General features: G+C 31.0%; 1 protein-coding gene across 1 annotated transcript; it reads left to right on the forward strand.

The window, feature by feature from the left end:
* The first annotated feature begins 6,040 nt into the window (after positions 1–6,040).
* On the forward strand, positions 6,041–11,467 carry LOC106768740 (vesicle-associated membrane protein 722). The gene is made up of 5 exons (XM_014654028.2): positions 6,041–6,374; positions 6,558–6,699; positions 6,801–6,921; positions 10,775–10,837; positions 11,140–11,467. Exons 1-5 carry the CDS (start codon positions 6,173–6,175, stop codon positions 11,287–11,289), a joined length of 678 nt encoding a protein of 225 aa, XP_014509514.1. The 5' UTR covers positions 6,041–6,172; the 3' UTR covers positions 11,290–11,467.
* Positions 11,468–15,871: the final 4,404 nt, after the last annotated feature.

The raw sequence follows: 15,871 nt of genomic DNA on the forward strand, positions 1-15,871 counted from the left end.
GTAGTTGCCTATGTCAAGTATCCACTTGCTCTATCATATACAGTTAGAAATGGATGTTAGAGATAAAGAAAACATTCACGAAATATTCTCACCGTCAAAAGTCGCGCTGAAGAGTTCTCATAACTTACTTTTGATAAAGTACTGAAAAAGTATGTCTGCTCTGACAAGTTGACTTCAACCTACGACTACTACCTACGAAAAGGCTAAGAAATCCAAAGATAAAAAAAATGCATTATCTGATAGATATTTTCTCTTGAAGCCTATAAATTGAAAATCCTTAAAGAGAAGATCAAGAGAATAAGCATACGAATATGAAAGAAACAATTTTAGAAGAAAAGTAAGTACAAAAGAAAGAAAATACTCTCAAGCTTCATAGAATCATAAACATACATTTGTAAGAAGGGAGAAAACTCTAAAAAGTCTGTTAGATTGAATTGTATTGTAAAAAATCCTCTCTGTGAAAGTAATCGTCTAAGGACTTGTAAGTAATCTGATTGATTACACATTTTGAAGAAATACAAACACTTAACGATTAACTCGGTGGAGTTAAACGATAGCTAGACAATGTATCAGGTTGATATAGGGTTTGTCTAGTGGAAACCATGAGTGGGTGAAACTCAACTAGACACGTGTCAAGAAGATATCGAGATTGTCTAAAGATACTGAGAGTGGTGAAGAATATTGCACAACCAGGAGTGGGTGATACTCGATTCTAGTCAAAGTAACGGGAGTTATTGGAATTTACTAAGTGATACCAGGAGTAGTGCATGTAACGCCCAAGGTGCCACGAGTTATTCAAAAATTGATAAATTTCAAAACTTTATCATAGTGTGGAAACGTATTTTCAAAAACTTAACATCTAAATGACATAATTTATTCAAAATATAATAGTTCCAAAATATTTTTCCAATGAAATAACGAAGGAAATAAAATAACTTCATTTACATCGTCTTAAAGTTCAAATGTAATAACTTTAAATAAAAATCTCAAGTTTGTCCTCCGTCATCTCTCGAATCTATCATGCCTCAACACCATCTGCAACATTATCTGCTCACACATAACACATTATACGATCATCACCGATAATATCATTCACAAACACACACAAACACGTATGTGGTAAGCTACCGATAAAACAATCATAATAATAAGATATAAACACATTGAATATATCATCCATAAACCACCCCATACCCAACAATAATAACAAACAAGATTCCTAATCCTCTAACATAACAACTTGATCATAATGAATTACTCCATTCTCAACCCTTGATCTTCAATATTCAATCCTTGACCCTTGAAGACCTTGATGTCACCACTAACATCTCACACATAAACCTCGGTCTATCCACTCATTAGCGCCTAAGCTAACTAATTACTATAACCATTATAGTAACACCGCTACCAACATAACATCACCTGAAGCATCTCCAATACCATGGTCATCATCATAGATACACCACCATCATGACTATCCCAGTCATGAACAACACCATGAGCCTCACCAACCCATAACAACATAGTGGAAATAATCAATCTCACTCATGTAACTTACCTCACCCGCCTATAGCCACTCCTACAGACCAATCTATAGCTTCCCCTACAGATAAGGTCGAGTAGTCTCGCAATCCAGTTAAGGAATATGTATTCATGTCACACAAGAACAAGGAACACACCATCACCCCCACACAAGGAAGGTTCAATACCGGAACAACCATTCCAATGCACACAAGGAAAAATGAAGCACCTATCCGCAGATAGCACCAGAATTTCCTAGGTACAACTAGTAGACTTATCCTCCATTCTCATGCTCATCAATCACATACTCAGGTACACCCCAACACTCACTCATGCTCCAATCCCAATCAAAAGTCAAAACAAACCTTAAACATAACCACTAATCCCATTCTCTGATTATCATCACATTTTACTTCTCCTCAATCTTGGTCCACGTCCAATCTTCATTAAAACGTACATTTTCTAGTAAAAATACTCTGGGATAATCGATTATAATAAGTGATAATCAATTAATCCCGAAACATACACATGTATATAAAATAACTTGTGATAATCGATTATCAGTTAAGATAATCAATCATCTCAGTCACAACAAATCACCAAAATTCATCACGCTCGAAGAGATAATCAATTATCACCCCAAATAATCGATTATTCTCGAAACACAACTCACAACCAATGCGCAAATAATCGATTATAACTAATGATAATCGATTATTGCTGAATCGAAACACATCCTGGACATAATTCAAGTCTGCAAATACACATGCAATAATCTTAAATCATGCGAAAACTTCCCTAAAACCTCCCTCATGAATGCATTCAAGCCTCACATATTCTTATGAACAGACCCTAATGCATACATTACATCACTTGAATAATTCGAAACCCATCATGTCTCTTCTCTCCCTTAATTCTTTCAATTTCATTTTTAGTATTAGGGTAACAATGTGCAACCCCTTTCTCTCTTTTCCTTTTAATCTTCTTCTATTTTATCTCTATCTTTTTGGTTAAAAATAACATATCTCACTTAATCTATAAAACCACCAAGATTTTCTCTCTTATTTTATCTTATCTACTTTTAGAATACCACCAACCACCAAATCTTTCTAAAATCCACATAGCTTTCTACTTTCTTTATATTTTATTTTTATATTTTTTACTTTCTACACCCCTTAACTTAGTTCTGCACCATTTAATGAAGATAAAAAGACCCTTTTGTCCTTGAGCCCAAAAAAACAAATAAAAAAAATTTCCCTTAACTATTTTTTCTTTCTAAAATTGAACTCACACCCACTCAATCCTAAACCACCCTTCTATCAACAAGCCAACCTCATCATATTGGTAATATCACACACACCAAAACATCAAAATAACAATATACCAATCATGTGTTCCACTTAATCAACAATATCATTAATTAATTAACATAGCAATTATAATTCTAAAAAGAAACACCTAAACCTTAAACATCAATTACTGACCAATAATACTCAAGTCTCAAAACCACTTAATTCCCTAATTACTACATTTTCCTCGGGTCTTACAGTGCGGATACTTAGTTGTAATCTTGTTGAAGATTATAGGGAACCCTCTAAGAGGTCTTAGAGGAGAATTGAGTGTAGCTTAGCAGAGTGAACCAGTATAAAATAACCGCGTGTTTATTACTTCATCCTTGTAAAACGTTTTACTTATAAACTTTGCAGTTGCTTATTAACACAATCGTTTATAAAAGTTCTTGTCACTAAACATTATCTTTATTAAAAGTTGTCTTTCTTAAAATACTGTAATAGATTTCCTAAAATGATTGAAAAACTATTCATTTCTAAACTTGCAGTTTAAACAAAACTTTATAACTCAAGCATATGATAACCTGTGTAAACCGTTTAATCTTTAACAAAATTGTTAAACTATTTTTTTTAGCGAAAATTTTTCCATGATACTATTCAACCTTCTAGTTATTTCAGGAACAAAATCATAATAAGACTAATTTGGATAAAAATTGTATTCTCAATACCTATTGTAGTGGTAGTAAAAGAAAATTACGAATGATTAAGCTAAGAACTAATTTTCAAAGAGTTATTTAAATAAATTTTTTAAAATTATGATATCTTTAAATTGAAATTTTATTATTTTTGTGATAAATAGCTTACTCTTTCAACTTTTTGTTTATATCTTTTATTTCTTTTCTTTTGTGATGATTGTATATTTTATACTAGAGTAGAGATAAGAGCATATAGTAATATTAGTATTGAAGTTGAAATGGAGAACTAAAGAATTAGTATACAGTATATTAGATAATTAGTTTAACCTTTTTGTAAAACTACATTAAATTCCTAATTTATATTTTGAAGTACTTATAAATTTATTTTAAATGTATTTGGAAATATAATATTATCGAGATTTTTGAATCATCTCATTTATAATTATTACTGTCACAGACCATATTAATTAGTTAATGAATGTTTGTTTAGAGAAAAAAAATTGAGTTGTCACATATAACTTATTTTCTCATGTGTTCCTATTATGTATTCAAAATTTGGTTTGAAAAAAACAAACAAGAAGAAAAAAAAGCAACTACTAAAAACATATGCAAATTTAGATCTATAATTTTACCAACAAATATAAATTTATAAATTTATGTCTCTTATAATTAAGTCTGACTTCTAACATACCTAAACAAAAACCTAAAATAACAAGCAAACTTGAGTTAATGCTTTTTTATAATTAGTTTTTTCAATTCTCGATATTATAAATTCATTTTATGTGAAGAGAAACTTCTCCAAAGAATTATTATAAAATTTTCATAAGCTCAGCAAATCGAAGAGAAGTACCTTTATTATTGTTATCACAACATCAATTTTCTAAAACTATTTTTCTTTTTTGTTAAAATGATCAATATGTTTATGAATATAGTGACAATTGTAAGTTACTTATCATTTACTAACATTTTAACTTCTTTTTTCAAAACTTTCTGAATATTTAAAATCACCATACATATTCTTCTTTATCACACTTTGTGAATATTTAAAATCATTGGTAACTTTGTTTCCCCTTCCAATGACAACTTTGATTCTTGTTACCCAAGTAAAGCTAATATGTTCACCTTTTATAGATTGAAATTACTTTTTCTACTAAATTTCTCTATCTCAAACTTTGTAAATATCACCACTTTAATACCAACTATAGTATAATTGTCTTCAGCATAAAATTTTATGTAGTGCAAATTGTGTAATAAAAACTTTATTTATGAAAAAGATTTATATACAATTGTTCACTTGGGTAGATTTGGGGAGAGTAATTGAGAGGATTTGAGAGAATTTGTAGATAAATATTTTTGATGTTTATTTGAATAGATTTGGAGATAAGTGAGAGTGGGTTTGGAATTTTTTTTTTTAATGTCATATAATGAAATGCTACACTAATTCTTACAAATTTTACTTCTAAATCTACTCCCTTACCTTCTAATTCACTCAAATAAAAAACAAAAAGAGTACCTCTCAAATCCACTCAAGTGAACAAAGTTGTAGAAAAGTATAATTCTAGCTATTTTTTATTTGAAAACCATATTTATGTTAGAAAGTTTACTAAACAATTAATAGTAATAGAAATTTACATTTTTAATGTAATCTATTTTATTATAACTGTTACTTATTTAAAAAAGAATTAAAAAAATAAAATAAGAGTATCATATAAAATTTCAAATGTAATTCAAACATGATATACAAATATTTCACTTTCCTTTTAAAAAAGTTTTGTTGAATATTTTTTTTTTCTCACCATGAGTGTGAAAATTTATTTGCCTACGAAGTTTCCATTCTTTTGTGACATATTTTCTTCTACTTTTCCTCTTCAAATGGTTGGAAAGTCATTTCAATCATTCAAATTTCATTTGAATAAAAGTGGTACATGTTGGTTTTTCTTTCCCTTCTGAATTCAATTAATCTGAATTCATATTTTCTTATTTTTCTTTCTGTATTAAATTTTATAGCAACTTAAATATTTAATAAAATAAATCGAGGAGATGGCCATTTAAAATAAAAATATATTTAAATAAAATTATATAATCTTTAAAAGTTAGTTACAATTATACCTGAGAGATTGAAAATGAAGTGTTAATTAGGATTACAAGTACATTTAACCTAAAAATTAATCAATACTAATCGCATTACTATTTTAGTGAATGTCATAAAATTGAAATGTCATTGTTGTAGTTGGATTAGCTGGTGCAGTCAGGAGGGTGAGTTGGATGGTTCAAATCGAAAGGACCAATGTTTAAATAAAATAAATTATCATCTGTTTTAATTTTCACTATTTCTTTTCTGTGCCCCCACGGTTCTACCACTCTTCCATGCCGTCGTAACGCCACCGCCACCGCGAAATTATTCATAATTGGAATAATTACTTAAATTAATTAAAAAATAATTATAATTAAGAAACATGTTTAATCCATCCTCACGGATTAAACGCCACATCGGAGTTAACACCTGCTTTATAAGCGTAATAAACTCTTTTCGTTTTTCTCACTCATCATTTCTCTTCCTTCCTACATTCTCTCTCTAAAAAGAAAGGAAAAGAAAAGAAAGGGAAAGAAAAAGAAGAGAGTGTAGGTGGAGAGAGTGCGCACTGCAGACAGATCTGGGAGAAGACGATGGGACACAATCAGAACCAGAGATCTCTGATCTACGCGTTCGTCTCTCGCGGCACCGTGATTCTTGCGGAGTACACCGAATTCAGCGGTAACTTCAACACCATCGCTTTTCAGTGTCTCCAGAAGCTCCCTGCCTCCAACAATAAATTCACCTACAACTGCGACGGCCACACCTTCAATTACCTCGTCGACAACGGATTCAGTGAGTACTTCTCTTTGCCGATCCATATAACACAAATTCAAATCGAGCAACCGTGCTTTAGGCAAATGAATTGAAAATAGAAATGAAATTTAAATGAAATTAAATGAAATGAAATTCGTGTTGCTGTGAATTGTTTTTGGCGCTGAATTGAAAGTATCTGTCCCTTGCACTCGCTTTGTGTAGCGTATTGTGTTGTTGCGGATGAGTCGATTGGGAGACAGGTGCCTGTGGCTTTTCTGGAGCGCGTGAAGGATGATTTTATTGCCAAGTACGGCGGCGGGAAGGCGGCGACGGCAGCCGCCAACAGCCTGAACAAGGAATTCGGGTATTGAGTTTATGCGGTGTGAGCTTGATGATGCCGGATTTGTTGTGATTTGTGTTGCTTTGGGGTAAGGTTGTACCTGGTCTGATTTGTGCTTGCTGCAGGTCCAAATTGAAGGAGCATATGCAGTACTGTGTTGAGCACCCTGAAGAGATAAGCAAGCTTGCTAAGGTGAAGGCTCAGGTTTCTGAAGTTAAAGGTGTCATGATGGAGAACATTGAAAAGGTAAAGATGCATATTCAGAAGAATTTACTGCATAAATTAAATAGATCTAGCATTAACTTTTGTAGATCAAGTTTAGTTGTACTGAGAAATTTCAAGAGTTGTGTTAGAGGGAAGTATAATTGTGGTTTTGTTTGGATTTTTTTTTTTTTTATAATAAACACAATGGGATCTTTGAGAAAACTTAAACGTGTGACTACCTAAACCTTTTGTATGGCACTTATAAAATAGTCTGGTCAGCATTCTCTTGAATATACGGCACTGTGTTCGTGCTGCATTGCAGATAGAATGTTTAGAATGACACGCGACTTTTAACTGCCGTGATTAATTAACCAGGGCGACCCCCTCGTATCAGCACATTGTTATATTTATTACTTGTCAATTTTCGTAAAAAAAAGTAAATTCGAGTTTATATGAGCTTAAAATCTTAAATGAAAGTAAGTTAAACGAATACTACTGAATGCACCTTCATAAATTATTAGAGTCCTTTACTAGGTTTTCATTCTTAAGAGGAAGATCTTCATATATGGGGTTGTTCCAGGAGTATATAAGAACCAATGAGAAAAACTATTGGATCCAATCTCAGAAAGTTTTTTTTTCTTTTTTTGTTTACCGTCCAATCAATTTTATTCTAAATTTAAATACGATAGATCTAATCTAAAATGTTTTGAATTATATTTTTGGTGGCTAGGACAAATTAAATAATTTTTATTCTGTTTTACTCTTTTTTATATTTTTTAATTTTTTTTACAATAACTTTTGCATGAAGTACATAAGTTATTGCACAAAAGAAAAAAAAAGTATAAGAACAATTTTAAGCTAATAAATTTATATTTATGTGTGTGTATATATATATATATATATATATATATATATATATATATATATTAAAATAGTAAGATGTAATTTAGATTATAAGATCATGGAATAGACAAACCAGTAATTTCATAAATGCATATTTTGTATAAATATAGTTGATAAGCTAATTTCATATTTATATATTAATTTGGTTTGGATTGGATTATATTAGTCTTTTAAATTGGAGCCAAAATCCAATCCAATAAAAAAATTGCTCCTTTTTGGCCTTTGCATTTTTGGTTTGTTTTTGAGTACTCCTTGCTGTCACTCACTTTCTTATCCTTTTTGGTTGTTCCTTTTAATTCTGTTTTTATTCTTTTGAAACAGAGGCTTCACAGTTACACAGCCACTTACTCACTTTATGCATGCCTTATTTTTGGTATATCTTTGTTCTAATTCTTCTGAAAGCAAGGCTTCATTCATTCACAATTGTGGTTCCAAGGGCAAAGAAGAAACAAAGGGATCATGCTTCCTTTTGTATGCTTACCTGATGAAATAATACCCTTGAATAGGCAACACTTACACATAAAATGTAATTTATGTTCAATTTCCAAATTCAAATGTGGTGGTTTGCTAGGATGAACTACCATTTAGTAGGAATGCAAGTAGTTATGACTTGTGAATTTAGGTGGCTGTTTATGTTTTATGTTAACTTTTTTAGATATTATTTTCTCTATAGATTCATATGAGACTCGGTTATGACTAATGATTTTGTTGAGATTTATGGTTAAGTGTAGTTTGTTAAGTTGTAGTTTAAAATTTCAACATTGAGAACTATTCACCATATAATACAATATATTTCAAACTGTTTTTCATTGTGTCTTTAAATCTTATTATTTGGTATTCAAAAATAGCAAAATTTGAATTGTGATTTTTGTTTTAAAGTTCTAAAGTCTTTATATTTCTACAAGTCCAGTTTAGGTATATCAGATGGGGATCTAGGATAGTTTCATCCATTTATTCTTTATTTCATTTTTGGATGGTTATTGAAACTAGTGAGCCATAGTTAATGTACCAGAAATTGTGGTCATTTGAGGCTGCTATCCTACCAGATGTTCTACTTTTGAGCTTTTCTATATTTGGTATAAATTATTTAACATTTAATATATATATTTAACTTGTATTTAGAATCTTCAGTATAGCAGTCATCTTGCTATCCACTATCCTATAATAGCAGTTTGGAAGTTGGCTGTTGCACACTACTGTCCAGGGTAGATATGAACTATTTCTGGTAGACATGAAAGTTTCTTTTCATGACCAAAATTTTGAAAGGAAAAAACAACAAATAACTGGGATTCATATTTGTAATCTTGAAACTTTATTAAATACAAGTTGAAATATGAATGGGGATTTTGTTTATATACAAGTAGTTGGTTACCCAAGGGGAAAGGAAGTTTTTCCCACATTGGTTGTCCATTTTCTTGGCTGTCGTATTTTAGTGTTTTCTTTTTAGTTAGACACCAACTCAGAATCAAAATGTCTTCATTGCAGCAAATGGATTTAAGATTTTCTTGGTTTAATAGAAAATGAAGTAGTGGATGATGTGTAGAAGGAAAAAATATGTAGTTGAGCGTGAAGTTGACTATGAGGAGCCGTATGTTCGGGTAAGTTAGCTTTTTATACATCGGGTTTTGTGAATGTGAAGTACTTCAGTTCTAGATTGAGAATGTAAATGTAGATGTCTGTATCTATCTTTCTCGGATTGTGAGTAGTGAGCCATGGGCTTTCTTTTGTGGACATCAGGAAGTTGGGCAAAGGGGTTGTCTTTGTACGGACCATGATAATGGTCTCCTACCTCTGGTTTACTGATGATTCTAGATCCTTTTTGAAGCAGGATTTTGACTAGTGTATTCTTTTTTCTATTCTATGTTCCTTGAGACTATTAGCCTATTACTTTCTTAAAGTGAATCTGGTTTACTGATGATTCTAGATCCTTTTTGAAGCAGGATTTTGACTAGTGTATTCTTTTTTCTATTCTATGTTCCTTGAGACTATTAGCCTATTACTTTCTTAAAGTGAATCTAGCTAAAATTAGTTTGACAGAAAGCTAGACTCTTCGATAGGCCTCCAATTTTAGTTCTTTTGTTCTAGAGGGGAGTCAGGAAATGAAGGGACAGGAAGGGAACTATGTTTGAGAAATCCATTTTGGGGGAAGGGAAGGCGTGAACAGAATGGATAGGTGGCAGCTGGACATTGGAGAAGCGTGTGAGAAGCAAGGGGAGAGCGGGAGGAGGGTAATTTGTTATTGGAAAGCTTCGGCCTTTGGGCAGGGTGGCATTCAATTCTTTTCTTGTTTCTCTTTGTTTCCATAAGCTTCTGCCAGATTTTTTTTTTTTATCGTACTGTAATTAGATCACTGCTCTATCATTACCTACGATGACACCAGTTCCAAACACTTAATGTGATTTCTTCTTGAAGAAAATGTATATATAATTTATATTTTAGGAGAGTTTTGAAGGCACACAAATTGAAATTTGGAGGGAAACAGGATGTGATCATGTTGGAGAGGAAAGACCCATTTTTTATCCAATAAGAATCTACCATGCTAGTTATAGGACTAATTATATTTGGTAATAAGTGTCTCCTTTCTAACACAATCATATCATGTTCAAAATAACAAGAAAGGATCCGAGTGCCTTTTTAAGTACACCTTTTACCTTTTTTTTTGTCAAATAAATAAGCTAAGATTTTTTTGTGGATTTGTAGTAGTTAATCCCCTCAGCAACTACCAATTACTTATTCCTCTGCATTCTTAAATTGCGCATTGCAATAATGGACGATGTTTCTGTGCTTTTTCTAATTTTTCTATGCCATAATGAAATACGTTATAACCTGTGTATGGAATAGAAAATCAGAGATTAAACCATACATACTAGAAAAAAATAAGTAAAGGAAAACATAAAGTCAGTATTTTTGCTATGCAATACCTTTGGTCGGATTATGTAATGCAGAAGGACATCTATTCATGTTATGTTGACATGCTCGTACTTTAATGTAGGTTCTGGACAGAGGGGAAAAGATAGAGCTTCTGGTAGACAAGACTGAAAATCTTCATCACCAGGTTAGTATGTCATACATATGCATCTGCTGATTATTTGTTCCGTATTTCAGTTGTCTTGAACTCGGGACTTATCTTCCATGATTCAAGATCATAAATGAATGTTTTCTTATCTTCTGGGCTCTTTCTTTTTTTTGGTGAACTACTCTTTGCTTTGATCCTGTATTTGTCTCTCCTGGTAAGATCTACCCTCTTTTCCACCTCAGAAAAAGGGTGGAGATCGAAACGGAATAAAACATATTATTGGTGTTTTAAAAATGAACTGTTTCTGCTTCCTGTTTACTTTTGGCCCTTTTTTGAGTCAGGCACAAGACTTCAGGAATTCTGGGACCAAAATCCGTAGAAAAATGTGGCTGCAAAACATGAAGATAAAGCTGATTGTGTTGGCAATTTTGATAGCCCTGATCCTCATAATAGTCCTGTCTGTTTGCCGTGGGTTCAATTGTTCAAAATAAGCACAGAGTCATTTGACCTTGTTGTGATTATATATGAGGAAAAGATGTGGAATGAATGGATGACATGATTTTGTATGTAGTAAAAATATTGGATCTCTTATATTGTTCATTTTAAAGATTTTACAGTACCATATAAGAATGCTTTTGGAAATATTAATTTGTCTGTCTATTGTAGTTCCATCTTCTCGTCATCATTCTTGTAATTTTACTTATTTAGAGTTCACACCATTTCAGTGCAAGTTCAACTATTTTTCAACAACACTTCGAATTTAATTAAATGCTATATATTTTCTTTGTGCAAATGTCTAGGCTTTTTTGAAAAATACACTTCATTATATATCAGAACGTTTAAAATAGGAATGAAAGTTTTTAATATCATTTAGAGTATATAATTTGGAATTTATTTTTCATATTCCAGCCACTTTAATTTTATGGAGCACCTTATAATGTTTAATCATAGAATAATATTTTCAGAATAATTGAACATATATTAATATTCAGAATGATTTAAAATATATTTTGAGATATTTGTTTTGAAAACAGAATTTAGAATCTTCCAAAATCGGATAGTTTTAGAACCTTTTGAAAGTTTAATCCAGCTAAACATTATTAAATTGGCGGCTTGGCAAGTGGCATGATACTTACAACTTAATAGTGATGACAGAGATAGTAGGCATTATAGTTCCATATCATATTACATAAATATAATTTTATTTCCTAGATTGTAAAGCCAGAACAACCCTTCTTAAAAGTCTAATTCGAAAACAAAAATGTTTTTCTTTTTTAAATTATGGAGTGTCACTAAAAGTTTCTCAACGTATATTATATTAATTCCAAATTTTTATCACAACTTTTAATCTGGATAAAAATAACTTTATTATATATATATATATATAATATAATATAATATATATATATATATATATATATATATATATATATATATATATATATTTTCCAAAAAGATTCATTATTTAATTTTTTTATTTTTCTTCAAGATATAGCTTTTTTTGAAATGGAGTTAGAATTTTTGTTGTGTTGTGTTAAGAGTACGGAAAGAGTAAGCAAAAGACATAAAAAATATTTTTTGTATATTTTTTTATCTTTGTTTTGAACCTAAAGAAACTTTAGATAAAGTTGGTAATTAGTACATAAAAAGAGGGTAAAACACAACAAAAAAAAAAGTACTTAAAAGTATATGGGTTAAAGCATTAGACGATCCTAAGTCTTTAGATATGTTTTATATACTAGTGTTTAGTAATGTTTGAGAAACATTTATAGTGTTTAGGATATTTGAATTTTATAACATTTAGTTTATCCTAAAAGATCCATATTTCATTCAATGATGTACTTGTTCAACGTTTTATTTCATTACAACGTTTAGCATTTCATTCAATGGTGTTTTTACTCGACACTCCTGTTTACTTATAGCATTTAGCGTTTTATCTAGACAGTCAACATTCATTCGAGGCATTTCTAGTTAGTTAGATGTAGACCGAGCATCTAGTCTATAATGAGATTAACCCTAATCATAAACAACTTAAAAGAAAGTGTAATTACTACTAGTGGGGTTGTAATTAGGTCATCACTAATAAGAGACTCATTCTGAAATCTATAAATACATGTTTGAGGTGAAAAGGTAGGTGATTGCATTTAATATGCATTTATCTAAACTGTCAAACTCAAATTGACTTTGGCATCAAAGCAACTTCTACAAGTGCCCTCTAAACGATATTGGACGAACGACTACAAAGGACCTGGAGGAAAGGATAGCGTTGGGATACCTTGGATTGTGATATTACTCGTGGGAGTTGACCTCAACCCTACATCTCGAAACATTTTGGCATCCACTGTTAGGCCAAGTATTCAACAACCAAAAGAAAACCTAAGGGTGACCACTAGGAACATGACTAGCAACATGGTAACAGAGGAAGATGAAAGTCATCCTAGCTAGATGGAGATGATAAGAACCTTGCAGCATGAGATGGAAGAGATGCAAAGGAGGCACGAGGAGGTAGCGATCCTTAGTGAAGGTACTTGTTCCTCACTTGAAGAAAAGTCTAAAAAGATCGTACAACCTACTTCGAGAAAAGAACTGAAAAACTGTGTTGACAAAGTTGACTTACGCAACGACTGTTGTGAAAAAAAGAAAGAGAAAATACAAGCATCAAGGCTACGAACTACAAATGTTGTCTAATTGACAAAAGTTCATCGAGCCTATAAATAGAAGATCTCTCACGAAGAAAATCAAGAGGATAAAATAGAGGATATCAAGCGCGCAAAGCTTACAAAGCCATATCCATCTTACAGAGAAGAAGAGAGAAAAAGAACTCAAAGAAAAGATTATATCTGAGTTGAAGAAAAGAGAAGAGAAGAGAAAAGAGTAAGAGATACTCTCAAGCTTAAGCGTCAAATCTCTTACTTTTGTAAGATCTTAGAGAGAAATACCTGCGAGTGTTTAGAATGTATTGTGAGGTATTCATACCCTCTTGTGGAGAGATTTAGTCTAAATTGCTTTAAAGCAATATTTGGTTGCAATTCTGAAGAGAATTAAAATACTTACAACTAAACTCTTTATGAGTTGAGGAATCTAGGCACGGTAGTCTAGTACCAGGAGTGGTTCAAATACTCAAGGAAATCTCGACGAGTTGCTGAGTACCAAAAGTGATGCAAATACTCAAGGAAATCTCAACGGTTTGTTGAGTACTAGGAGTGGTGCGAATACTCAAAGGAAATCTCGTTAAGGTAGTTGAGTATCAAGAGTGGTGCTAATACTCATTTGTAATCGTGTGAAGATTATAGTGGAACCCTCTGCGGAGGAGACTGGACGTAGCTTAGTTGGAGCGAACCAATATAAAATCTCTTGTGTTATTCTCTCTTCTCTTTGCTAAACGATCCTCTTAGAAAACCTATAGTTGAGTTTTACATTTGAAAATACAAGAACTTCCAAGCTAAACGAATCTTTATTTCTAAAGGAAGTTCTTGCAAACGCTATAGTAGAAATTATTCTTATTAGCATGTTAATCCTTACAAAGCCTATATTTTAAGACAAGCGTTTAAGCCTTAAAAGAACACTTCACGCGCTTGACTAAGTGCTATATCAGAAGGGTTGCAAAAACGTTTTCCAAAACCACTATTCAACCCCCCGTTCTAGTGTTTTCCAGGTACTTCATTGCGTTGGACGCATGGTTGCTCAATTTCCTTTGATTTTAAGCTTCCTTGCTTCTTGTTGATAGATTTTGGCAACCATGCTTCTTATTGATAGATTTTGGCAACTATGCTTCTTATTGTTGGGTCTTGGCAACTCTATATTGTTCTTGGAATAGTAATATATCATCTCCATTCCTTATGATTCTAACACCTAAAATTACATTGGTTTCACCCATGTCTTTCATTTTGAATTTCAAACCTAGAAACAATTTAGTTCTAACGACAATCTCGTTGCATATACCAAAGATTAACATGTCATCCACATACAAGCATATAATGACGCAATCACCGTTTTCAAATTTAGAGTACACACATTTATTAATATCAATAGGTAAAAAGTCATCACAAAGTAACACATTGTCAAGTTTTTCATGTAATTATTTTGGTGCTTGTTTCAATCCTTACAAAGATTTTAAAAGTTTGCATACTTTATTCTCTTGACTAGATACAACATATCCTTCAGGTTGATTCATATAAATTTCCTTTTACAAATCACCATTCAGAAAAAAAAAAATTAACATTCATTTTGTGTATCACTAACTTATGGATAACTGCTAAATCTAACAATAGATAAAACTCTAGTCACAAAAACAAAAGTATCAAAGTAATTTATATTAAGTTTTTGAGTAAAATCTTTTACTATTAATATTGCCTTATAATATTCTCTATGAATTCACAAGAATAATATTTTTTCTTAAAAATACACTTACATTGAGTTTTGTTCTTTAGACAAATTTACTAAGAATCAAACATTATTTTTTTAAATTAATTTGATTTCAATTCTAAATATCTTATCGTACTGTTTTTTAATTAAAAGCATTGGCAGCCTCTACAAAACTTATTAAATAATTAACGAGATAAATATAAAAATCATTTAAAAAAAAAAGTTTTCTATGTCTTTTACTTTTTCTCTTTTTCTCATATCCTTATCTATATCATCCTTATTAATATTAAAACATTTAGACGTCTCACTAACTTATAAGAAAAAAAAAACATTTAAAAGTTGATATATTTTTTTCACATTTTCTATAAATAAAATCTTAAACAAAAAGAGAAAATAAACTTCTATACGTACTTTAACTTAAGATCCTCTACCTATTTTAAACTTCTTTAACTTTATTTTCAGCGTTACGATAATTAACTAATAATAATAATAACAATAATGAGAATACTAAATTATGATTTTTGCTCTCATAAATAAATATTAAAAGGGAAGAGAATAGTATGCAAAATGAGTGATAATTTAACTAATGTGTGTGCAACTAAAAACTAAACAAAGAAAAGGCATATATATATATATATATATATATATATATATATATATATATATATATATATATATATATATATATATATATATATATATATATAT

This window comes from Vigna radiata, chromosome 7 (assembly GCF_000741045.1).
Source record: "Vigna radiata var. radiata cultivar VC1973A chromosome 7, Vradiata_ver6, whole genome shotgun sequence".
Lineage (NCBI taxonomy): Eukaryota > Viridiplantae > Streptophyta > Magnoliopsida > Fabales > Fabaceae > Vigna > Vigna radiata.